We start from the raw sequence: 24088 nt of genomic DNA on the forward strand, positions 1-24088 counted from the left end.
TACATGAAGAAGCCGTTCCCTTTCTAACTGTATGGATTCTGCCAAGTGCTGAAAGCCTTCAGAACATTAAACTAGAGGTAGAGTTCAGCTTCCACGGAATCTGAGCATTCATTAGAAAAAAGCTTCCAATTCTTACGAATGGAAATGCATAGATGAAGTCTGAGAAGTCAGAAAGGTGGCTAAATACTATTTCCAGTGGCCAAGGGCAGGGGGCAGACTGGAGGACCCTACCAAGCTTCGTCTTCCTTCCCTCTCCATCATGAATAATGTGAACACATGCAAACTTGCTTGATTTGCATAAATTATACAAGTTGCAAAATTCCAGTTTTTTTAATAAAAAAATAAGTGCAGAGTTCACATAAACCTTTGGTTTCTCTCTCACACACAAAATACAGACAAGGTTGAGTTTTTGACAACGGCCATCTCTTTTGATAATAGAAACACACATATGGACCTTCAGTGAATCCCTTCAGTCTTTTAATAGGTGGAATGTTTCCTTCTAAGATGCCAACACCTGCGCAGTCAACACAGCCGTCTAGCAGTTACAAATATTCCATTAAATGCCTGTTACTATTGTATAAATACTGGGCTGGGAGAAGGGGAGGAGGAAAGATGGGGAATACTGTTCCTTACAACCCGACTGGCCATTTCATTTACACTTGATTTGGTCTCCAGATGACCTGGCTTGCAGGGCTAGCATACTTTATATAGTAGCTCCACAGATAAAATAATTGTCTAGTATTATTACACAACCTCATCTTTCAATAAAACTTTGCTTTATAATAAAATATCTTATTAACATTACCATTTCCCATTATGTGTAAATATACATATACATACATACACACACATGCGCAAAGCGTTGGCTTGTAGCTTTGCTACCCAAAAGCACAGGAAAAGAAACCTTTGCTCTGCCTCAGCTTATAAAACCCAGAGTCATTTCAACACATTATCCGGGAATGACTCCACATTATACATATATCATTTCTTACTGGAGTCAGCGAAATAAAAAGAGAATGGACTACCATGTTCCACATGCAAGCCTTAGTTCGCTCTATATTGCTCATCTTGATGGGATCATAGGAGAAGCAGCAGCTTGATGCGGGGGGGGGGTCCTCTAATTTTATTCTGCCCTGTTTCTATGCTTAGCATACAGGTCGGACTACCTCTTCTAGCATAAAAAAATAAGTAAGATTAGTTTTAGTTTACCATACAGCAGACATTTGTGAGAAGAAAATCCACAAACTCTTGGAGATTTTATATATATATATATATGAATGACACCCGTGTGAGAGAACAGACGCTTCATGAAAAGAAACGCTGCATGTCAGGGCAGAAAGGCTAAGTAGCCAAGGTCGAAAGTTTATAGGTAACAAGAGCCTAGCGCCAATGCTACAAGTGAAAAAAAACCTTCCTCTTCTCCTTTAAATGTGTACATGTGTAAAACTAAGTGATTCTGTGGTTTTCCACTCATCAAACTGACAGGTGAGCATAGAAGGGCACTGCTGAGAAAAAGCCCTGCTTGATTCACAAAGCAAGCATCCTTTTTTAAAAAAAGAAAACATATTTTCGAGGAGAATCATAAATACGGGATTCAGCTACTTGAAACGGTGAAAGTCTCCAAGAACAGTGGGCTGCATTTTATACTCTTGACGGCAGTTTCCTAAGCTCCTGGTAAGAGAAACACACTCCGTTCACCATTAAAGTGGGAGGTTTGCTTCTGAAGTGTGTAAGAGAAGCCCATCGCCCTTGGTGGTTCTGTGCAAGTCAAGAGCAGTGACTCATGCAGAGTTAGGACCCGTGAACTCAGAGGACCAGTCGTTCTGTGACATCAATATATTGGCTTTAAAAAGTGCTATGTATGATGAGACAATGAGAAAAGGCCTGGGCTGTGGTTTTCACTGTGGTGTCATAGTTAGCCGGACTGAGATTGGCAAGACTGAGGTTCAACTCTCCAGTCAGCCATGAAGCTCAGAGTGATCTTGAGCCAGTCACTCTCTCAGTGCCTATCCTACCCCATAGGGTTATCATTATTTTAAAAAGGGGGTGGGGTGGAGAGAAGCATGTACACTGCCCTCAGCTCCTTGGAGGAAGGGTAGGATAAAGTAATGCTAATGAAAAACAACAATACCTGGGTTTTAGGTTCCTTCATCAAACAGCCAGGATGGCAATATTTGTAAGAGCTTTCTGCAACCAAGAGAGTAAATCGCACATACTACTGAGCTGCCAACATGAACTGGCCCACAATACAAAACGCTGTCCATTCCAGCGCCTAGCGCTCTCTGCATCGAGTTTGGCCCCTGTGCTACCCTCGAGAGCTAGCAAGCCAAAAAGGCTATCCAAGCAATCACGATTTAGCAGAATGGTCTGAAAGCTACGCAGAGCGAGAATGTGTGTGTGTGTGTCTCCCTATCAGATTTTTTATCTCCTTCAACTTCCTGGGTACTGGATATCCAGCAGACTAAAGTCTGGTAAAAACACTGCTTATAGAACATTTTCTTTCCAACCCAACTATCAGGGTAACAAAGAGATGATAGGCCACCCAGGTGAAGGGACAGCAATGCAGCCGTTTGTAACCGGAGTCTGACTACCGAATGAACAAGATCCACAGAAAACCTTTTTAACATGTACCCCATATGCATGGTTTTGAAAGCCTGAACTCCCTGACTGAGTGACTGCAATAACCCTCTTAAGCTTTGGAGAAAGCCTTTCATGCCAAATTCACAAGAATACTGGAGCAGTTGGGAGAAACCAAAGAAAAAACTGCACATACTCGCCAAGTCAGCTACCTCCTCTTAAATTCACCACCACTGCAATCTGCACAGGGTCCCAGTGCACCTCTTACAGATGTGGGCCTGGTAGAGAAGTTACCCGGTACGTATATAAAACCAAACCAAACCTCAAAGGATTAACCAAACTGAGCCTCCACCCTGCAGAAAGTCCTTGGTTGTGTGCACGGGTGGGTGGAACACGTGGACGTGAACTCCCTGAAGCTGGGGAGGCTATTTGGCTTTGGAGTCCACATAGATTTTGTCTCCATCCCGAATGCCGTAAGAGTGTAGAGCCCGCGAGTTGTACTTCATCTCCTCGGGACCGAAGGGAGCTTCGTGATCGAAGTAGGTCACGAGCATGCTGCTGATTGGCAGCTGGACTAACGTTTTCAATTGTTTCTTTAGTTCCGCTACCGTCTGATCCAGGCGGATGGTCATTTCTTCCACCTGGTCTTTAAAGTGAACTTCAACTTTCGCGCTGCTCTGGGGCCGCAGATCCACCACTGCCAGCTTTTCCAACTTACCGTATTTTGTCACTAGCTCATGATACCTAAGCAAAGAGAGTAGGAAAGAGACAGGGAGTTAGGGCTGCAAGCATCTGCCGTGCCGCTCAGTGCCTCAATATGAATGGCTCTTGCATCAATACCTTTCAGGACAGCAAGCAACATAAACACCAAGCACGAATTAGAAGCTTAACATTCAAGACAATCAGTAATCCAGCAACAGGGCAAAAAAAACCAACAGGAATCCCCAATGCAGTGGCTAAGGTGGACCCAACATTCCCTTTGGAAAAAGGATACAAGAAGTCTGCCAGAAGGGTCAATACCAAACGGGATCAACAAAAAAGCTCCCAGAACTAATTGGAAGCTAATGGACTTGTCACTTCTATGTCTGGGGCATGAAATATTTTTATGCCCTACCTGGTAGGACAAAGCTAGAAAACATTGTCCGAGATATTATATACGATAGGTAAATTAACTGGGATTCTCTGGACTGATCCATGCGGTGAGAGATTGGTAAAAACTAAGGCAAATCAAGAGTGTTGGGTTGTGCCCATTTAAGGACAGCACTGTCAAAATCCCAGGTTTTCACGGCTCAGACAGACTGTTACTGCTCTAGAGCGAGCAAGCTCAAAACCTGCTGCTGGCTGCTGACAGGATGTTTAAACAGCAGCAGCTAGGCAGAGCGGCATGCCTGCAGAACGTTCACCTCTCTGCTAGCGGCCAAGTGTGCTCTGCTGTGTTAGGCTGCGGGCAGAACACCAATGTGAGGATTCAATGGCTTTCTCTCTTTACTGAACAAGCAAATATTTGCCTTTCTTCTGGTTATTTCAAAATGAAAATTTTACATGATTTAACATGCTATTTTACCAGTTGTCAACGATATTACTTTCCCCTATGTTTGCACCTTTATTCAGATGGTGCCCTGGGCAGGTAGCCCCGCCTTCCATTTTGCATCGTTCTCGTGAGGTATATTTGCAAACAGAGAACAGGAGAGAAGGAAAAAAGATGAGCAGAGCTGCCTGGATGGTCATGAACCTGCTCAACAAGTATCGCCATCTTCCCAGAGATACTCAATTGTTCTGGGCCCTTGCGTAAAGAGAACAGTGTCTTCACTTCTCTCTCTCTCCCACCACCCTCACTTCAGGTATCTCTCTGATTAGTATTGAGGAGGCACCATCTCTTCTGCCGGGCTGGGAAAGTGACAAAAAGTCAACCTGAAGTACAAGGTAATTGAAATAACAAAGACAAAGAGCGGCTGAGAGGAGGTAACATTTCAGAGTCTCTAGGGCGATGCCTGGGACTGAAAGCTCCCTTTTGTCTCCTGTCCGACTCGGGGCTTAAACGTGATCGCTGCTGTGTCACTGCTCCTGTCAGGGGATGATGGAGCCTGGCAACGGAGGAAGGGAGGTCCCCCATGGGACTCATGTTAAATGCAGGAATGTTCTCTCAACAGCAAAGTCTCTGTCTGCCTGGAGAATGAGGTAACTGACGCAGTGCGCTATGATTTCCCCAGCATCTGGGACAAAACCGGCTTTTATCAGGGCAGAGGGCTGGACTACAGGCAGCTTGCTCCTGCCCTCACAGGTCGGCAGAGAGGTAGGATTGGCCCATATGGGAGACTATTACTTGGAAGAGATTGGGGAAGATGCACTGGCTCAGAAATGTGCCAGGCGCCAGCAGTGGTTAAGCGTAGCGCATTTCAACATTTCCACTGGCACCAAGTGCTTCATAGCGGCATCTGCGGTTTACACAGCAAACTCTGCTGTGGTGAACAAAGTTGTTTTCGGCGGAAGCACACCTCGTATATAGCACAGCAAAGGCATAATTTTGAGTGTGATTAGATATGCTTCAATCAACAAAGGTCCTGTTGCTGTTTATACCCTCCCCAACACTAGTCCAAAAAAGTATGTGTTGTATAGGTAAACCATAGAAGAAAGCAGAAAAGTGGAAGAATAGAACTCGAGGCTGCAAAATGATTTTTTTCAACTTGACTCCAAACTGCTGAAAGAGGCCTCTTTTTAAAGCCTGCTTATATCCCAAAATGAGAGAGCGCAATTTCCAAGACATTTTGCTTCCTTTGCTTTCAGCTTAGTCCTCATGTGCCTAGCACATTTTTAGCTGCATAGTATGTAATCTGGATCAGCATTTCATATCAGTCTCAGCCGTTCAAAAAATGCACATGCACACACACAAGTTGCTAGCCCTCTTGTTTGCAACCAAGATTTTGAAAATATTTTATCTTTCATTTTCAACATTTCTATGACACATTTCTATTACAACTTGGGGAAAAAACATACAACAAATAAAATATTACCAAATGATTTAATTAAAACGACATTAAAAACGGGCATGCACATAAAAAAAAGAGATTCAGAACTGCCTTGAAAAAGGCAATGCCTTTACAAGGCCAGCTGAAAGAGAGAGCAAAGTTTTGGCTGCCTGTCAAAAGGTGAGCAGCAACAGGGCCTGATGTGCTTCCTTTGACAGGGCATCCCAACACCTCGGTTCTGCAAGGGAATAGACCCTTTCTCTCCTGACCTCTGATAGCTGGGGGTGGGGAAGGAGACCCAGAGCAGGGCCTCAGAAGATCACTGGGATCAGGCAGACTTACATTAGGGGAGGCAATTCTTACAATACGGTCTATGGTTGGCATCTAATCAATGCCCCAGAAACCAGAGGAAGTTTGTGGCAGGCCTTCTGGTGGTCTGGAATAGGATTCAATGCTCTGCACAGCGGCCTGCTTCTCCCCACTGTTGCAATGCTTAACCCCTCGATCCCCAAAGTTCTTGCCAACATGTTCTGCAGTTCTATAACCTGAACAAAGCAAGAGATTTTTATTTCTCTATACTATTTCATTAAATATATTTATATTCTGCTTAATACACTCAAAGTGGTTTACAAAATACTATATATATAAATATATACATATATATAAATGAAACTGAGAAACTTCAATACAATGCAGTATTAACAGAACTACAATGCAATAAAACAATATAATCCTAAAACAAAAAACCACAGCAGCACATTTTGAAATATCTGTAGAATCAGGGATCGCTTCCCTCTTCAGCCTCCCTCTTGCCAAGGCACATCCTGACTCACAAAATTATGACACCCAAAATTCTGCCTTACATCTACACAAATTGTGCAATAGCTATGACACATGAAAGACTTAACAAAGAATTAAAGGTTTTTGTTTTGGTAGATGTAGGTACAGGAGATCGACACTGTTTATGTAAAGGCCATGGGCCTGGAGGTTAAAGAGAGAGGGGCTTTTGTTTGTAATATGAGCTTGAGGGAGAGATGCAGAATGAAATGGGGTTGGGAAGGAAAAGCACCAAGTCACAGATCCAACATCAGTCACGGGCCAAGAGGTCCAGGATGTGGAACCTGAACCTCAGCCAGTGGGGACCCCACCTCAGCCATGCGCAGCCTGGTCCAAAGATATCCCTGAAATGGCACACTAGTTCTGTGGAGCGGAAAAAAAACAGCTTTCAATGGGTGCACAAGTCTTTTAGAGACCCCACACAGATGAGGGCATTTGGACAAAGGGGCCATTGAACAAAGAAGGATGGGAGGGAGATGTTGTGTTGTTAAAAGGCTATGAACCAGAGTGGGGACCCAAGCTCCCCTTCTTTTCTATGCAATACCTGTCTGAAGCAGGCAGAAGAAACTTGCAAGAAAGTAAGTGAAAATTAAAACACCAAAGTATGTGTTATATAGGTGAAACACAGAAGGAAGCAGAAGGAAGTGGAAGAGTAGAACTCGAGGCTGCAAAATGATTTTTTTCAACTTGACTCCAAACTGCTGAAAGAGGCCTCTTTTTAAAGCCTGCTTATATCCCAAAATGAGAGAGAGAGCGCAATTTCCAAGACATTTTGCTTCCTTTGCTTTCAGCTTAGTCCTCATGTGCCTAGCACATTTTTAGCTGCATAGTATGTAATCTGGATCAGCATTTCATATCAGTCTCAGCCCTTCAAAAAATTCACATGCACACAAACACACACAAGTTGCTAGCCCTCTTGTTTGCAACCAAGATTTTGAAAATATGTTATCTTTCATTTTCAATATTTCTATGACACATTTCTATTACAGCTTGGAAAAAACAGACAAAAATTAAAATATTACCAAATGATTTAATTAAGACATTAAAAAAGGGCATGCACATAAAAAAAGAGATTCAGAACCACCTTGAAAAAGGCAATGCCTTTACAATGCCAGCTGAGAGCGCAAAGTCTTGGCTGCCTGTCAAAAGGTGAGCAGCAACAGGGCCTGGTGAGAGCCCTCACAAGCCTGCCACCCTGCAGAGATCTTCCTCAGCCCCTTTCCTCCATCCCTTCTGGCCTGACTTTGGCTCTTCTATGGCTGTCAAAAGACAACAGCCTTCCTTTTGGAAGGCAGATGGCTCCAGGAAATGCTGTCCTACGAACCGCTAGACCTGGGCTGTGGCACTTTTGAGTCCGTTAGGGCAGCAGGCTTCCTCTGGGTGGGTTAGGAACATTAGGAAGCGACCTTATACCAAGTCAGACCATTGGTCCATCTAGCTCAGTACTGTCTACACTGACTGGCAGTGGCTCTCCAGGGTTTCAGTCAGGAGTCTCTCCCAGCCCTACCTGGAGATGCCGGGGGCTGAGCCTGGGACCTCCTGCGTGTAGATGCTCTATCACTGAGCTGCAGCTCTTTCCCAAATAACTATTTGAATTTTTGCACTGCAAGATTCAAATGTCCTGGACACCGGTTGCATTTAAAGGGAGCATGAAAATGGAGGTCGGCACATCAGAAGTCTGGAGAGAGGGGCCATTTGGGCAGCTCAGGTTTCTCACTCATGCCTGGGATTGGCACTCCTCGGCATCAACAGAGAAGATGGCCACTCAGCGTTATCTGCCCCATGCCAGGATGTCCTCGCTCTGCACCTGGACTTCCTGCTTTCTCCCTTCTTTTTGAGCATTCAGGCCAGCTTACATGTCTCACCCTGCTCCAGAGACAGAGACAGAGAGATGCCAAGGGACCCTCTTAAAACTGCTCTCGCCCTTGGGTGTGCAAAGTGCCCAGGAGTGGCTAGGCATTTCAGCTGAGGGCTTGAAGGTCGGCCAAGTTTTTACTCCTTTGTGAAGGAATGAGAAAAACGGCATACAGGCAATGCCAAGTAAATACATTTGCTTTTGGCACATACATACATCTCTAAAGCTTGAGGGTTTTTTTAAAAAAAAAACCTACTGGTGGCGAGTTTTTAACCTTCTGCACATCCAATCTAGCACCAGATGGTGAATGGATTAGCCACTCAGCATTGGCACCAAAGTCAAGGTTTAGAACATGTTTGCAGAGGATGCCCACTTCTTAGATCACAATTTAATGAGGTGGGAAGATTGCTTACCTTTTTTATTATCATCATCATCAACAACAACAACAACAACAACATTTATATCCCAGCCTTCCTCCCAGATGGAGCCCAGGACAGCAAACAAAAACACTAAAAACTCTCTAAAACATCTTAAAAACATACTTTTTCCGTTGCTGGAAAATGAAGGAGGGAAAAGTGCTCTTGTGCTCAGATCCTGCTTGTGGGCTTCCCATAGGCATCTGGTTGGCCACTGTAAGCAGGATGCTGGACTAGATGGGCCACCGCGGTGCCTGATCCAGCAGGCTCTTCTTATATTCTTATGATTCTGAGAAATTTTCAGACTCACTCTACCTTGGAAAATCTTGTGTGTTGAACCAAAACTTGACATATCAATCAGAAGAGCTTGGATCTGTCACATACCGTTTATGAGACTAATTCACCATGACAAAATAAGGTCAACCTTTATAGTCTTCATCACATTTGAAAACAAAAAAATGGTCATGCAACCCAGCTTTGTCCTCTACATCCACCCAGCGAAGCGCCTCTGATGTGAATGAATGATTATCTTTATTGTTTTTAGCCAAAGGCCATCACAATACAATACAAAAAGAAGAAATTTTTAAAAAGCACATTAAAATTACCAGCGATAAAAGTACAGCATCCTAAGATAAGAAAGGATAAGATGTGAGAAATAACAGTTGACCATTTTAAGGTGTGTCTGAAGCCCAGCCCCGATCAGTTGCATCCTATCGGTATGAACACTTTTCTCAAACCTTGCTCTGCCCCCCCCTCTATATACACTTTGTCTCCCCCCCTTTTAAAAATTGATTTTTTATTAATTTCTTTAAACATAAACTCGTAAGAACAGAAATATTACATTAAAATAAACAAATCAACAAACGTCAACATTATGTTTTCATATTTCTACACTTCCATACATTCAAATGTTAAATTGGCCCTTCCATTTTTAATGTACTTTAAATCAATTACATATATATTTATTTATTTATTAAATTCTAATATTTTTCTATTTGCCTTCACTGGATCATTTCAGGGAAGGTGTTTCAAATCCATTATTGACTATCCATCAATTATTCCCCATCCGGGAGTATGCTGTAGACATTATTGAGGCCCCATCCTGTTCTCTGATGAATCTAATAAAACCAAACCAAACCACTGTGTAGTTATCTCTCTTCCTTATGCCTCGAGCCATCTTTAATTTATCTGTTAGTTTTTCCAACAATGCTATATCCCGTACCATACGATACCAGTACAGTAGGGCCCCACTCATACGGCGGGTTATGTTCCGGACCCCCGCTGTAAAGCGAAAACCGCTGTAAAGCAGAACCTATTGAACAGAATGGTGCGCAATGCCTGAAAACCGCCGTAAAAGTAGAACAAGCGCCGTATGAGTGGGGCTTTAGTCTAATTGCGTCTAATTGAGACCACTGCATTAGCGAAGCGTTGTAAAGTGGGGCCCTACTATATACCCGCTATATACCTGCCCGTTCACTACGTTTGACATTGAAGGCCCTTCTCCGGGTTCCAACACATATGGAGGCCCAGAGAGTAATAACCAGAACTAGGGCCTTCTCAGTGGTGGCCCCCGAGCTATGGAACGCCCTCCCTGATGAGATACGCCCAGCGCCTTCTTTGTTATCCTTTCGGCGCCAGGTAAAGACCTACCTCTTTGCTCAGGCATTTTAATTTAATTTTATTTGTCTTTGTCCTGATTTTGTTTCTATATTTTACAGTGTATTATCATGTTTATTGTATTTTAATCTGTTTTTACCTTTTGTACACCGCCCTGAGAGCTAGAAAGCTATAGGGCGGTTTAGAAATCTAATAAAATAAATAAATAAACACTGTACTCTGTACTAAGGCCTACCAGATCCTTCCAAAATCTCACCCTTCTAATTCTCAATTCAAATTTTAACTGGGCTTTAAAATGTATAAAGCAGCCTTTCCCCAACCTGGTGCCTGCTACAGGTTATGGATTACACCCCCCACCACTTTCTATCATACTGGCTGCGGATGAAGGGAGTTGTAGTCCAACAGCATCTGGAGGTCACCAGGTTGTGGAAGGTTAGTGTAAAGGCATCTGTTTATATTCTTCTTTCCTCAACTTCCCTACCAACTGTTTCAGATTCTAAGCAGGGACTCTTCTGACCATCCTGGCCATGTAAAACTGTAAGGTGCCAGGTACGCTGATGATGCGGTATAAAACAACAAAACAGGTAAAAAATATTCACACTTCAACAATGGCAGAATGGCATTTAGTATTTGTCTAGCATTTTCGATCCAATAATCCTTACAACAACCTTGTAAGGTAGGTCAGTATTATAATATATATAATATATATATATTGAAGATGGAAAGGGCACACAGACTATATGGCTTGCCCAAGGCTAACCAATGAATGTGTGGCAGAGGCCAGATGTGAACTGAAGACATCTCAGTTTATAGCCCAGTTTCTTAGAAAAATGGTACACAACTCAAGGATTTAATTTCAATTACTAAAAATTCTGGGATCAGAAGATCTTACCTGAATGGGGCTTCCTCTTGTGGAAAGTCTATGTAGTAACGAATAAAAAACCTCTCAGAGTCCTCTCGCTCTCCTTCCAAAATGACACTCCCATTCAGCTTAGTGATAGATGGTAACCTGCCATGTTCAAAGTGGAGGGGGGATGTTAGCATCTTAATAAGGAAGCGAGGGGGGGAATTATCCCACAAACTTGTTATTAGCAAAAATGATGTTGGCGATTGTGTTCTCAGGAGATTTTCCAAACCAGTTCAGACACCCAAAATATGTAACTCTCAAAGGACAGGAATTCTATGCAGATTCCTCGCAAGGATAATTTGATTCAAAACCATGTATTACAATTTGAATATGAACATGTATCGACAGCTCTCCAAGCCCCCTTCTTCTTGCTGAAATTCAGAAGGGCTTCATAAAATATGGGTATGCAAAATAAATTCAGCAAGAAATTTGCTAAGCACTGCCACCTGATTGTGCAGAATATGAACAGAAAGGTAGCCAAGCTTCAGGAAGAGACGTGAAGACTATTTACGGACACAAGTGTTTTAGTCATTTCAGACTGTGGCCTATTCATAAGACTTCCACAACTGCAAATAAATAAATAAATAAATAAATAAATAAATAATGGAGGGTCACCGAGTTGCAGAAAATTAGGCAGGTAGAGATTTTATTACAAAGTGACCCGGTTTGCAAATAAACTAAGCCAAACCACAGTTTGGAGCGAACACGCAGGTTCCCAGAGAGATTACAGCCACTGTGATCCTCCTTTGGTTCTCCTGATGCTGTGCTACCCAGGGCTTAGCAGCCAGTTCATTGCTCTTCATCACGTGTGGAAGAATTTGTCTTCCCTGACAAAATAATTGCCGATTCTATCTTTGCTCAGGAGTAAAGGCCATGAAGTTGCTGCCCACAGCAAGGACCCTAGGGCTCAGAGGATGCAAGAGTTGCCTTCTCCAGTTGGGCTTTTCTCCACAGCCCCTCCACCCCACTCACCAAACTGAGCTCCAACCGCTTAGGCCTCCCCCCCCCCAATTCTGGTTGCATTAAACCACAGAAAACAGCAACAAAAAACATCTCCAGACCTGGCTATGACCAGCTTCCTGCGCTCCTCATTGGTGTATGGCTGAAGGAGAGGAATGCCCAATAACCTCACTTCCTCAAGCTTGGGGAAAGAATTGAGTTTGTCAATGTCTTCCCAGCAATGCAGACCTGCTTTAAAGAAAGGAAGGGTTCAGGCAAGAAAAACATTTTTAAAAAAGGACTTTAAGATGGAACAAATCACAAGCTGAAACAGGGCAGCAGAAATCTTTGCGTCTGTGTGTGCATGTGTAAAATCAACTGGGAGGGGGAACAAATGCAAGGAGACCTTGACCATCCACCAGTATGCATGCACACAAGGCTGCATTCAACTACATCCTACTCAGAGTAGGCCCATTGAAATTAATGAAGTTATTCATGTCCATTAACTTCTACTCTGAGTAAGACTAGCACTGAATACCACTCACAGTTATAAATTACTCTCATGCCTAGTCTATGTGGCAGATTGGATTAGACCGCTTTAGTTTGTGGGAGGACTTGGGAGAACAGTTTTTGAATGTTCCCCCATGTAAACCCTCCTCAAATTAAGTAGAAAACTAACATCTCAAGGAGGCACATTCCAAGCCAGGTTTCTCGGTACTGTGTTCATTTTCTACTTGAATGGTGGTTTGGGGTGTTTGACATGGCAGTAGGGATTGTGGGTTTTTTTAAGAGACCATCCACCTGCAGTCTGAAGTGGTGCAGTCCGTTGCATCACCTCAGGAGTCTAGCATTTCATTCCCACACCTGTCTGCCAACTGTATAGACCTAGCCTCAGTCACAGAGGTAGACCAAGAAATTTGGTGGATGAGGTAGAAAATCTATACCAAACTAAATGTTTATTGATCCAGCGACCATTACAAACAATTAAACAAACATAAAAACCAGTTGCTCTATAAACTGCTAATCACCATTTTAGACCGAATGTCAACAACAATGCTTAAAAATTTGGCAACATGTAAAATGACTTAGGGAATATTACACTTGAAACATGCTTCAAAAGAACTCCATCAGCTCGACCAGGGAACAGTTCCAAAATGGGATGCAGCAGCCAGGAAATCTACACGCTGCCCTCCCTCTCTTATACAACCACAAGCTGTGTAAGAGATACATTAAGCTAAATCAGGCGTGGGGAACCTTTGGCCCTCCAGATGTTGCTGCAGTACAATCTGCACCATCCCTGCCTGTTGGCGATGCTTGCTGGGGCTGATGGAAATTGTAGTTCGCCAATGTCTGGAAGGCCAAAGGTTCCCCACACCTGGCTTACAGCAAGGGTGGAAAGTCTGTGGCTCTACAGATGTTCTTGGACTCCCAACTCCCATCAACCCCAGCCAACAATAGTCAGGGTGACAGGAGCTGTAGTTCTGCCCTAGAGGGCTTGAACATTAGAAAAACGAGTTTCTTGAGTTCAGGGACGGCACCAGATATGACTGGGTCCTTGGGCACCAGACTGTCTCAGATCATCATGCTCCCCAACACCCTCTCCCAATGCAGGTGGAGTGGGCTTAAATAGGCTGCGCGCACATGCCTGCCATCACCCAAGTTGTTGGCAAGGGAGTCAACCCCTTAGGGATGCTCTCACCATCTTGAGTGATGGTAGGTATGTACACGGTGCACTGACATGGCAATGTGGGAAGTAGGTGGGGTGGGCCGGCCTATTTAAACCCACACTGCCTGCATGGGGGGTGTTTCCTAGAAGGGTGGAGCTCCTGCTCAGCCATCCATGGCAGCGTTGGGTCACTGGGCTCCACAACCCAATGCTGGCATGGATGGTGGAGTGGGAGCTGCACCCTCCCAGTCTAAGAAGGGGCCCCTCTGGGGCCCTTGGCCAGTGCCCACCCTGACCACTCGCTGGTGCTGGGTTTGCTTGAGTTCTAATAAGATGCTCCATCCTCACTTCTTCAAAAGATCATGCATCCCAATACCCTTTCCCATCTCTTCTAGCCCATTACTATAAAAAACAATTGTATTAACGTAGTCAACTTGGTTTTCATCGATGGTAAACATGATTATGTGTCACAGTACAGTAACTTCACACTTTAGGAAACTGCAAGGGCAGATGCTGAATGATACTGGTCCACTGAGTAATTACCGATGAGGTGTAATTTAGGAGTCAGCAATAAAAGTAAAAATAAAATTTAAAAGTGGGCACAGTCCAATGCATTTTTCCTTCCTATTACCATATTAACAAGATCACGTCATTATCAGCAACCCATTCAATAACAAGAACCACTGTGTGTGTGTGCACGTATAGAACACTTATAACAAGGCTTAAATTTGGATTCAGAGGAGCATGCCTCATTCAAGATCTCACCTGACTTGTGCAGGCTGATGGACCGTAAGTTTGGGAACAGCCTCGCCAGAGAATCTTCCGAGTCCTCTATAGTTGTCAGGTAGTTATTGGCCAGAACCAGGGTGTCTAGTGATGGAAACATTATCCCCAACTTTCGGATTTCAGTCCAGTCTTTGAGATTATTGTCAGTTATGTGGAGTAACTTGAGAGAGTGACAACAAACCGGAGAACAAGACACTGTTTTATAGTCATTAAGGCACAGGAAGAGTTCCTCCAAGCTGCAAGGAGAAAATTAGAAATGCTCTTATACATCCAGGCTTCTAGTTGAATGGAAATGGCTTAGACCCACAGCAGAATCAAGTGCCAAAATTATTTTCCTGGACTGTAACGCATTAGGCTGCAAATAGGAAAACTGAAGGGGGGGAAAGGCTTGTAGTGTAGAAAACTATCACATCAGCCTAATCTTCACCCTTTCAGGACAATTTTTTACATACAAGGATCCTCCCCTGCCCCCCCCCCAGCCTGTACCACAGTCCTTCTCCCAAGGAAAAAATGCAATGAACGAAGAATGAAAAATGAAACAAACAAAGCCAACAGGTCAGGAAGAATGTAAAAAGAAGGCTGTTGCCAAGTTGGAACCCATCCATCCAGAATGTTGCAGCCAAACATCCAGTTTCTCATGAGAACTGCAAGGAGATCTTTTAACTGGAAGTTGTCAGCCAGCCCTCCTCCCCTGTTCAAAAATCAGTATCTCCATTAGAACGGTATTTGGCCCTGGTAATTGAATAACATCTGAGAAGCGCATAATATATTTACACTGCACTATCACAGTCATTTGTCAACTTATGTAAATTAAGATGGGTGTGAGAGCTTCGTATAAGTGCACTTAGTAGTTTAAAGTCAGCACAATATCTGAAATAACATCATCCATATGTGGTCCAAATCCTTTGAAATAAAGATGGGTCTACACATGCAGCAGAATGAGATTGCAGACTGTTTTGTCGATATGGGACCACTTCAGACTACAGGTGGGGCATAGTACTTTAAATGCTCCCCTCCACACACACACACACAAAATTAATCCCTGAAAACAGAAAGGAAGCACACCAGAGAACACAGGTCTAGTCCAGCACTTTGCCTACTACACTGGATTGCTACTTGCAGGGAGTTTGGAGCATTCCAGTACATGGCCCCCCATCTACATTCCAAAATGGTTCAACTCATTCTACCACCCCATCCTGTGGCATTGCATAGACCAGTCCTAAGCTGGAAGCAGTGACAGAACACTGTTGCATATTAGGAAGCTCCTGGTTCAAATCTTGCCTCTACACGAGCTTGCAAGTTAGCAATCGCTTGCCTAAGGTTAACTCAGTTCAGCACCTGCACGTTGACCTACCTTACAGGGCTACTGTAGGGATTACAACTGAATAATATAGCTGAAGCCCTTTGAACAAAAACACTGTATATATGCAAAGTATGAATTATAAATAAGACAGGAAGACAACAGTAATGGCAGTCTTGGAAGTAGTCACTTACCTGACTGCTAATGACAAGCTACAATCAACTCAAGGCAGATAGATAAAGTTTGCACAACTTTATGGTTCCTCCGTCCCCCTCCCTCTAAGCTCCTCTTCATCCTTTTAAGCTGAAATGACTTAACACAGGCATGAGCAGACTACAGGGCTGGTAAAACTTTGTAGTGGGCTACTAAATTTTGTAGACTCATTTGTAAGCCTGAACAATGGAGGTCTAAATAAGGGTTTGGTCTTTGGTGAAAGTGCTGCCAATTAGACTGTAAATACATTTTGGTTGCTGGAAATGCAATTGCTGGTATAGGATGAAAACCAAATATACATCATGAGGCAAATGGAAGAGATGAAATAAAGAAGAATTTGGTGAAGGCATGCTTCTTGTCATCAGAACAGCCCCATGACTAGAAGACATGGCATCCAGGTTACCACTTAGAATCACAGTGGGAAATATGCTCCAATTAAGCCTGAAAGTTTTCAAGAAATCAGACCTCTACACTTAAAGCAAATAATTATTAATTATAAGCATTCAAATAATACTGTTAAAGAACTTTTCATACATTATCTCAGCAATATTAACACCCCTATAAGGTAGGTCAGTATTATTGAATTTACTCCCTTCTCATTAAAGATGGGAGGGGTTGAAGCTGAGGCAGAGTGGCCTGTGCATGGCCACCTAGTACATTTATTTTATTTTTATTTATTATTACATTTATATCCCATCTTTCCTCCAAGGACCTCAAGATGGCATGCAAACATGGCTCTTCCCCTCCCCATTTTATTCTCACAACAACCTAGTGCGGTAGGTTAGGTTGAGAGTCAGTGACTGGCCCATGGTCATCCAGTGAGCTTTACAGCCGAGCAACAATTTGAACCCTTGTCTCTCAGGTCCCAGTTCAACACTCTAACCCAGCCTTTCCCAACCAGTGTGCCTCCAGATGATGTTGGACCACAACTCCCATCAGCCTCAGCCAGGAAAGATGGGAGTTGTGGTCCAACAACATCTGGAGGCACACTGGTTGGGAAAGGCTGCTCTAACCACTACATCACACTGGCTCTCATGGCTGCAGCAAGATTTGAACCAGGGACTTCCTGATCCACTGTGCTAGATGAACTTCCATTACTTGTTATTTAATAATTGAATATGCCTGCAAAGGGCTCCCACCCCTTTTTCTGCCCTGTTGCTCTAGGCTTACTCTGGCAATTCTTGCAGTATTGTATGGACTGTTTCCCACGAAGCTTTGCTGTTGTTGAGCACAAGTTTTCGAACACCGGCAAAAGACCCAGCACACGGCCTCTCTAAAACTGATAAATTCAGAGGATTGGAACTCAGGTTTAGAAACTCCAAGTGGGGGACATTTGACACAATTTTACTGACCTGAAAGAAAAAAGAAAAGCATATCAGGTGGTGATCAGATCTCATATAAAATTCTGCTTTCCAAAAAAACCCACACCAAACCCACCAACCTCCCAGCACAGCTCACTGAATCAAAGAATGATATGGATTCTAACAGCATTCGAGATAGCTATCTGTAATTCATACTGCTGCTATTTGCTGATCTAGATTGATTGGCTAATTGCTTGTTCACCTCAATGCTTCATTTAATTACACTCTTAAAAAAGGCTTGATAAGGAAAAAAAGCAGATTGCTGGCAGACTTCATAAAATCTACCTGAATGGCAGCTAAAGAAAACAACTCACAGGAGCCAACATTTGTCAAAGGGCTATTTTACTAAGGGCTATTCATTTTTTTTTTTTGCAAGCTTGCATGCACTAAATTCCATTTTTAGCAAAGAATTTTGATTCCTGAGATTCCTACTTTTTATCCCCCTCCCCAAGCAAACTTCTAAGCTTTCTTATAATTTCAGTCTCACAAACCATGCAGACCTGTGGGCAAAAGGCGGCAGCCTTCAGGGGATGGGCCATCTCATATAGTCTCTGGTCTCGTTACACTACCCTGAGCTCCTGCTGCAAGCTTCCTTACTCACACCTTTCTCTTGCAACCAGCACCAACCTCACTTTATAAAATAGGTTGCAATGAGATGCTTCCGCACAACTGAACAATGAGTATGGCTCAAAGAACAGTGAACACACTTCCGGCCTACAACCTAACAGGCAAACTCTCATGGTAGGCAAGTCCTGGCACAATAGAGCAGCTGGACATCAACTACAGAAGGCATCTAGTCACCATAGATTTAGGACAGATGGAGAACTAGGGTGTTCTTTCAGCAGGAATGAGTTCCATCCCGATAAGCAAGAGGTGTTATCGGAGCTGAAGGACACATTCCAGCCAGGCAAAAATATTTGGAATGTGAAGCAGGGCCAGTGAGGGGCATGGCTTGAGGAGAGTCCCAAGGGCCAGGTAGGGCTGAATGTGGCCTCTGGGCCTGAGGTTCCCCACCTCGTCTTATGAGAAGAGATCTTTATTTATTTATTTTATTATTTGATTTATATCCCACCCTTCCTCCCAGCAGGAGCCCAGGGCAGCAAGCAGAAACGCTAAAAACACTTTAAAACATCATAAAAACAGACCTTAAAATACATTAAAACAAAACAACGTTAAAAACATCTTTTAAAAAGGTTTAAAAACATTATTAAAAACACATATTAAAAAGCAATTCCAACACAGATGCAGACTGGGATAGGTCTCAACTTAAAAGGCTTGTTGAAAGAGGAAAGTCTTCAAAAGGCGCCAAAAAGATAACAGAGATGGCGCCTGCATAATGTTCAAGGGGAGGGAATTCCACAGGGCAGGTGCCGCCACACTAAAGGTCCGTTTCCTATATTGTGCAGAACGAACCTCCTGATAAGATGGTATGTGCAGGAGGCCCTCACCTGCAGAGCACAGTGATCTTCAGGAAAGGTATTAAAACTTGGCAAACTGCTTTGCACAAATCAAACAAGGATCCCCACATCACAATTTGAATCGGATCGGCATTAAAACATAAGTTTGTTAGGTTCAAATAAAATGGTATACGACACTTTGCCACTATCTCCTCCCCTTGTGTAGGGGGAATGGTGGAGGCCATGGTCTCATGTCTGTATGAGCTCACAACAGGAAACCAGGTGGTGCTATGTTTGAATGCAATCTTTGTTATTTTTGTTGCAGCAGACTAACATAGCTATCCCTCTGTACTGTCATGACTATAACTTCCACCCCAAATCTCCAAGCTGACACAATTCAAATTTCTTAAGAGCCAATGGCTGGGGGTGAGGGACAGGTGGAGACTGTGATGATGAGGTCTCTTCAGAAGGTGGGGATATGGAGGGTGCAGCAATCTCAACTTCAACTTCTCTTACCCATCTGTCCAATAATCCTGCTTGTAAGGAAGGTATTGGGAACCTGCTGTTGAACTACAATTCCCATCATACCTGGCCATGCTTGCTGGAGCTAATAGGGAGTTGTAGTTCAGCAACATCTAGAGGGTCAAAGGTTCCCCTACACCAGCTGTAAGAGAATCAGGGGGAATCCCTGAGGTTCATTAACCTCTTTAGAATCATCTTTCCAAACAGATACAACCAGCTGAATGGAAACCCCAGAGAAAATGAACAGAGGCAAAGTTAGAGAACAATTCTCTCCCATGCGGTAGAGGAGACTGTGGCAGCTTCGAAGAAGCAGCTGAGACAGCAAACTGATGCTGAGCGCTCCAAAGGGAGCCACAAGGTGAGAGGTGAAAGGGAAGAAGAGTACATCTTACTGGTTCAGAAGGAGGAAGCTGGAAGCAGGAATGGAAGGAGAAGTTCAAAAGCCTCCCAGATCCATTATAGTAAAGCTGATCTGGTATTTCCAAATGGGAATGAGAATGCACCTGGAACAGCCGAATTTACCTACAGCAAAAGTGGGTGATCTCCTTTACCTCGTGCCAGTCTTCAAGTTTATTGTCAGACAGATCCAGTTCAGACACGTGAGCACAGAAGGCAGCAATCTCATTCTCGTCCCCTGCACAGGTTATTCCGCAGCTGTTCAACACCAGCACACTTGGAAGGTTGAGACGATCTGAAAAGCAGAAATGACAGCGCATTATTTTGTGGGTGGGTCTCGTTTCTGCAGATGCAAAAAAACCCCGCCTCTACATCCTGGCAAAAACCAAGTCAGACCACATGATATCCATGGAAAAAATGGCTCCATCAAGCAATGGACAACATATCATGCTTGTGAGATAGTCAAAGTCAGGGTCGTCTATGCCAGTTGGCTCTGATCATTCACATGTTACAGAGACCCAGGCCTTTGGGTGTTTTCTTCCCTGGATAAGTTTTTAAAAGACAGGCTTAAAAAAAAACTGTAAAAAAAACCCTGGGACTGTTCCAGTCACTTAGTTCACTGGCCTTCAATAGATGGCTCATGACCCAAAACTGGGTCCTGCTCAGAGTTAAGGCAATTCACACAGGTGATATTACTTCTGTTTAGATTCTATTAAGAGAAGGGGAAAAGACAGGTGTATCCCAATACATTTTTTAAAAAGTGGGTTCCATGTGCAGGATGAGATTAAAGGTGGGTCCCAGATATGAAAAAGTTGAATACAGCTACCTTATTTAAGATATCCTCATTTCACAGACTGAAAAAAATCACATCAAGTATAGGAACTGGAATTCCCAACAGAGTACCCTGAGAATTCATCCTCTTTGCTATTCAGTCTTATGTAGCAGCCAGTTGCTTTGCTTTTAATGGCTGCTTTCATGATCCTTTACTGATGTGCCACAAACATGGTGGGAGGATGACGGTTTACAATTTTCAAAAACATAAAATCTGTGGCTGATATCTAAGTGAGATGAGACCCGCTGAAATCAATGGACTTTAGTCACGACTAATTCTAGTCCTTTGATTTCAGTAGGCCTACCTCTGATTATGACTTAGCTGGATACCACCTTAAAAATAAGCATTTCTTGTTAAGGCTTATTTATGTGACCTCTTGGTACATAATGATGTGTGCACATGCACAGGCTTGCAAAACACTGTGTGTGATGGCCCCAAACTAGAGGCAATGATCACACCTATTCCACCACAGTCATGATCCAGTTTTTGGTCCAAGATGAGTTTGTTACGAGTCCACTAGGCACAAACATCTTACTATCCAACAAGGTGGTTATTCCAAACAGACTCCTAACTCCCTTTTTAGATGTCATAGTCACCAAATTATGACAACTACATTGGAGGGAAAATTAGACTGTTTGCTTAATGCACTTGAGGGAAACATCAAAGATACAATCCTGTAGTAAGCTCTTGCCTTTGCACGTTAAGGTGCTTCTACACGAATGACAATGCAATCAGCAAGACTGTGAACAGGGCAGGAGTAACTTCAACTCTGCAATTTGGGGACTGCTGAGCAGAGAAAGGACTTTGAGGGCTGCACACCTAATATGAGACAGGTAATCTACTGCGGCATGTACCATATTACTTCAGCATTTTAAAAGATGCAACAGGTTCATGGCTAAGATGTCCTTTTTTGTCATTTCTAGGCACTCATACAAACACATTAGAGAAGTAGCTTGGAAGTTTTTGTTAAGGTGACTCCGTTGTGGTTAATTTTGAGTGACATAAAGTACAATTTGTCCTTGACTGACTGAACTTATTTCTGCCCTTTTCTGTCAAACTTGGTTACTATCATTTCCACCCACATAATTTCCTTGTATTTCTCCCTTTGGGGACGGTTGTGATACAAATCAACCTGGCTGGAATTTAAAATGATGCTGTGTGGCATATTTGTGTAAGGGGGTGGAGAAGTGCTTTGCATTGGGAAAGAGAATGTAGATCTACGGTTTACCCACTTTCCTCTCCATCCCTCCTTTGTAAAACTGGGGAAAAGATAGAGTAAAGGACCCCAGTTCTGAGCCACACTTTTCAACCACATCCCTTCAAAATATCAGATGAGAGAAACATATATCTATGTAAGTCAAGATGCAGTCAGAAATGGTACCTTTCATAGGTGAGCCTTGAGGTGTAGCTGGGACATGCACGCCCATTCCGGGACCACGACGGTATGGGAAATTTTCGGGGCTATATTTCTCACAAAGAACTTGCATGAAACTTCTCCCACTGGGCTGATCCATGGTCCCTTCCTGAAATTCTACAGTTTGAGGGATGGGAGTACAGAAAAAAGAAGGGAGGGAAACAATTCCTTATAGCAGCAAATATCAGGATCCATTCTCCTATAAGCAAGGCTACTTGAAAAACACAAGCACCGTTCTGACAATCTGGGATTGGCTATAAGGAATATCATAGAATAGTAGAGTTGGAAGGGGCCTATAAGGTCCAATCCCTTGCTCAATGCAGGAATCCAAATTAAAGCATACCTGACAGGTGCCTGTCCAGTTGTCTCTTGAATGCCTTCAGTGTTGGAGAGCCCACTACCTCCTGAGGTCATTGGTTCCATTGTCATACCGCTCTAACAGTTAAGAGGTTTTTCCTGATGTTCAGTTGTAATCTGGCTTCCTGTAACTTGAGCCCATTATTCTGTGTCTTGCACTCTGGGATGATCGAGAAGACATCCTAGCCCTCCTCTGTGTGACAAGCTTTCAAGCACTTGAAGAGTGCTATCCTGTCTCCCCTCAGTCTTCTCTTCTCATGGCTAAACATGCCCAGTTCTTTCAGCCTCTCCTCATAGGGCTTTGTTTCCACTCCCCTGATCATCCTCTTTGCCCTCCTCTGAACCTGTTCCAGTTTGTCTGCATACTTCTTAAAAGTGTTGTGTCCAGAACTGGATGTATTACTCAAGATGAGGTCTAACTAGTGCCGAATAGAGAGGAACCAATCCTTCACACAATTTGGAAACTATATTTCTGTTAATGCAGCCTAAAATAACATTTGCCTTTTTCTGCAGCCACATCACAATGTTGGCTCAGATTCAGCTCATGATCAACAACAATTCCAAGATCCTTCTCGCATGCAGTATTGCTGAGCCAAGTATCCCCCATCTTATAACTGTGCACTCGGTTTCTTTTTCCTACGTGTAGAACTTTGCACTTATCCCTGTTAAATTTCATTCTGTTGTTTTCAGCCTAATGCTCCAGCCTATCAAGATCTCTTTGAATTTTATTTCTGTCCTCCAGGGTGTTAGCTATCCCTTGCAATTTTGTATAATCTGCAGATCTGATAAGCATTCCCTGAACCTCCTCATTCAAGTCATTAATGAAAATGTTGAAGAGCACTGGGCCCTGGACTGAGCCCTGCAGTACCCCACTCGTTACCTCCCCCCACTTTGAGAAGGGACCACTGATAAGCACTCTTTGAGTACGATTCCATAGCCAACTGTGGATCCACCTGATAGTTGTTCCATCCAGACCACATTTAGCTACCCTGCTAATCAGAATATCCCCAAACTGTGTGCTGTGAGAAATGAATGAGATCTGAGATATAAGTGAGCAAAGGTCATGGCAAGTGTCTTCCTCAACTCTCGGAAGCGCTTTGGAGTCACTCCAAACACTTCATGAGAGCAGCAGACCCAGATAAGCTCAAGCCCCCTGTCTCAAAGCTTGGAGCTGGCTGGGAGATTATCCCCAACATTATCCTGCACTCCAGAGAGGTTCTGAAACGCAACGTCAGATACGAGACCATGTTTGCCCCCCCACTGAAAGACAGGCAGGACTCTGTCAACCACAAGTTCCGGCTAGTCAAAAATCTGCTGACCCCAACAAACCCATTCACAGAGGGGGTTATCAAACGCATCACACCATTTTACCTTCCCTCCTCCCACTTGGCCTCTCACAGAGTTGGAACATAGGACACTGCCTTACACCTGGTCTACCTGTTTAGGCTCCTCCTGGGAAGAAGGGCGGGCTATAAATGTAACAAACAACAACAACATGGGAAGCTGCCTTATACTGAGTCACATCTCAGTGTCTACAGGGGCTGGCAGCGGCTCTCCAGGGTTTCAGACGAGTTTCTCTCAGCCCCACCTGGAGATGCCAGCGACTGAACCAGGGACCTTCTGCACGCAAGGCAGATGCTCTACCAGGGAGCTCTGGCCCTTTGGTCATCTAGGCAGAGGGTATTTACATAACCTGCTACCCGATCCTTGAAACAGGAAATGCCTGGTGT

At 43.6% G+C, this 24088-nt stretch overlaps 1 protein-coding gene across 5 annotated transcripts in view; it reads right to left on the bottom strand.

Moving 5' to 3' along the window:
• Nucleotides 1-464: 464 nt before the first annotated feature.
• TBCEL (tubulin folding cofactor E like) overlaps nucleotides 465-24088 on the bottom strand; it is a 30391-nt gene continuing 6767 nt past the window's right edge. For all 5 annotated transcript variants that reach the window (XM_061592272.1, XM_061592274.1, XM_061592270.1 and 2 more), the window contains 7 exons: nucleotides 21969-22118; nucleotides 19911-20050; nucleotides 17250-17431; nucleotides 14546-14802; nucleotides 12237-12363; nucleotides 11161-11277; nucleotides 465-3321 (listed from right to left, as the gene is read on the bottom strand). In XM_061592272.1, the coding sequence (XP_061448256.1) occupies nucleotides 3003-3321; nucleotides 11161-11277; nucleotides 12237-12363; nucleotides 14546-14802; nucleotides 17250-17431; nucleotides 19911-20050; nucleotides 21969-22101 (1275 nt within the window). In that variant the 5' untranslated portion in view covers nucleotides 22102-22118 and the 3' untranslated portion in view covers nucleotides 465-3002. The remainder of the gene's footprint in view (nucleotides 3322-11160; nucleotides 11278-12236; nucleotides 12364-14545; nucleotides 14803-17249; nucleotides 17432-19910; nucleotides 20051-21968; nucleotides 22119-24088) is intronic.

This window comes from Rhineura floridana, chromosome 12, assembly GCF_030035675.1.
Source record: "Rhineura floridana isolate rRhiFlo1 chromosome 12, rRhiFlo1.hap2, whole genome shotgun sequence".
In the NCBI taxonomy this organism is placed as follows: domain Eukaryota; kingdom Metazoa; phylum Chordata; class Lepidosauria; order Squamata; family Rhineuridae; genus Rhineura; species Rhineura floridana.